Source organism: Nannochloropsis gaditana, assembly GCF_000240725.1.
Source record: "Nannochloropsis gaditana CCMP526 unplaced genomic scaffold scaffold1172, whole genome shotgun sequence".
Classification (NCBI taxonomy): Eukaryota; class Eustigmatophyceae; order Eustigmatales; family Monodopsidaceae; genus Microchloropsis; species Microchloropsis gaditana.
This window is the reverse complement of record NW_005802781.1, coordinates 1-2224: the sequence shown is the minus strand read 5'-3', so window position 1 is coordinate 2224 and position 2224 is coordinate 1. Positions and strand designations below refer to the sequence as shown.

General features: G+C 51.3%; 1 protein-coding gene across 1 annotated transcript; it reads left to right on the top strand.

The window, feature by feature from the left end:
* Window positions 1-1549: 1549 nt before the first annotated feature.
* Window positions 1550-2130, top strand: NGA_0682500 (uncharacterized protein; the record flags this gene model as incomplete). Its single annotated transcript, XM_005852470.1, has 2 exons — window positions 1550-1758; window positions 1953-2130. Coding segments are annotated over 2 exons (387 nt in total), but the record flags the coding sequence as incomplete, so codon positions are not given.
* Between the last annotated feature and the right edge of the window lie 94 nt (window positions 2131-2224).

The window sequence follows — 2224 nt, the reverse complement described above, 5'->3', positions numbered from 1 at the left end:
AGCTGGGCGTGGTGGTCAAGTAAGTGCCTTGGGCTTTCTTACTCTAAGGGAGGAAAACTATTATGTCATTTGGACAGTGATTTCGAGTGGTAACAAAGATAAAGGACAAAAGAAAGAGAATTAAAAAAAGCAGCAAGCAACTCTCGAAAAGTATGAAGGGAAGAAGATCTAGTAAGAAAGGGAGGGGAACACTTGCGATTCGACTGTAAGGGGAAAGCTGTTGCAAACGTGCTTCATGGTCAGGATATCCGAGAAACGTCCAATACACCTTGCGGTCAAAATCATTCGGAGAGTCAGGAGACTGCGAAGAGAGAAATCATCGGAGTAGGAAGGTGCTTTGCGTGCCCATCTACCCTGGATAGCCTCATGAATACAATGGCGCTGGCGTGTGTATTTATGACCAACTTATCACTTATTCAAAGGATCAATCACAAGCTATGAACTAGCCCTCTCGGCAGTAAGTAAAGGCTGTACTTCGATGTGCGCAATATGCCTCTATTCAAGAAAGTCTTTCATGCTATTTCATTTCTCCTCCGACAACTCTTTCAAGATGAACGCCTTAGCCTTTTCGCCCCTGTGCAACTTGATATTCTTCCCATACCTCTCGCTCCTGACGTTTTCATTCAGGAAGGACAAAGAAAGAAAGCTATTGCTTACGTCGCAAAAATGTAAGCTCCTTCAAAAAGTGGAGGAAAAAACCCGCCTCGCCGAGGTGAAAGCGTCGTGGCAGGAACGAAAATCCACGGGCGAGCTTCCATCGTGTCACCCGCCTCCAAAACCAGACAACCCGCGACAAAACCACAATCTTGATATCAGCGTTCATGCGTCTCATGGCTTGTGCGGGGTTGTAGATAGTCTTGTGCTGACGCGTCTTGTCGTTGTATGGTGTCAAGGTGGTTTTAGAGGCTGGCACGTCCGCTTCAAGCAATGAACTCCTAGCTACTGGAACATAAGCCTGTGTCTTTGGGCGCTGCCTCATGAATCGCACGGGGGAGTTCTTTGAAAGACGTTCACACAGAGCCAGGAGCCTTCGATGTTTACCCTGATTGGGTCATTTCCGTGGTTGATGACTTGTCTAGGCGTAATTTATTTTGTTGTCACACAGCCCTTTTACTCTCACGATTCCCCGCCCCAGTGCAACCTAATCATCTTTCCCATACTTCTCGCTTCTGACATTCGTATTCACAACGTGGGGAGGACGTCATCTGATAGCGCAATTTGAGAATAGCGAGCTTTGCAGGCGCTTTGTGGCCAGGGGTGGGTTTGGTGGCACATGTGCAGGATTTTATCGAATATGCGTCCTTCATTTTATGCTCCAGCATTGACCGAAGGAGTGCCCCTCCTCCACATAAAGTCTGCACTGTGCGTAGCATCACAGAAAGCAATTGCTTCACTGTCATTATCAATTTAAAGCCGTGCATTGGCGTCGTAGAATTTGGCAAATGCGTTGTCGTCCGCTTCTACTTTCGCCTCGTCTCGTCCTCCCCACTTCGCTTCCCCTCACTCACGTATCCTTTTCTTTCCCTCTCCCCTTCCCGATAAAACTCTCATGTTTGAGATTAGACTGAACAAGATCTTATCAACAAAAGGTTACCTCGATCCAGGTGACGGTGGGAAACGCAAGAAGTTCTCAAAAATCAAGAGCAACAAGCTGTCCCTAGCCATGGGGTGCGTGCGCGTCAAACTCACCTATGAGGGTCGCACCTTCAGACGCACCGTGGACCCTCGGTCCTTTACGTGGGCGCAATTTCTGGCCTGGTAAGATAGAAATAAGAAAGTGAAGGGGATGCGTGTACGCGTGAGAGAGCGAGGGAGGGGGACGGAAAAGGGGATGGGCAGAGCCTGGCGCATAGATGGATGCCCGTGATATGTCGATACACCTCCAATCCTCCTTCCAATCTCATCCCTCCCCCTCTCCACCCCTCTCCTCGACCTGTCCACACCTGTTTCAGGGGCCTCGTGTGCTTCCCGTCCCTCGCGGAGCCCGCCTCCCTCCACTTGACGTACGATGACGAGGATGGGGACCACCCCTCCTTGAGGGGGGAGGAGGATTGGCGCGAAGCCCTGTGTGCGTGCGAGCGGCTCGACCGTCCCTTGCGCGTGACGATGACGAGGGAGGAAGGGGGGGAGGTAGGGAGGGAGGGAGGCGGCTTGGGCCCTGAGTCCTTGCTGAGCGAGGGAGAGGAGACCGTGCTGGTCGCGGCCGAGGGCGAGGTCGAGGAAG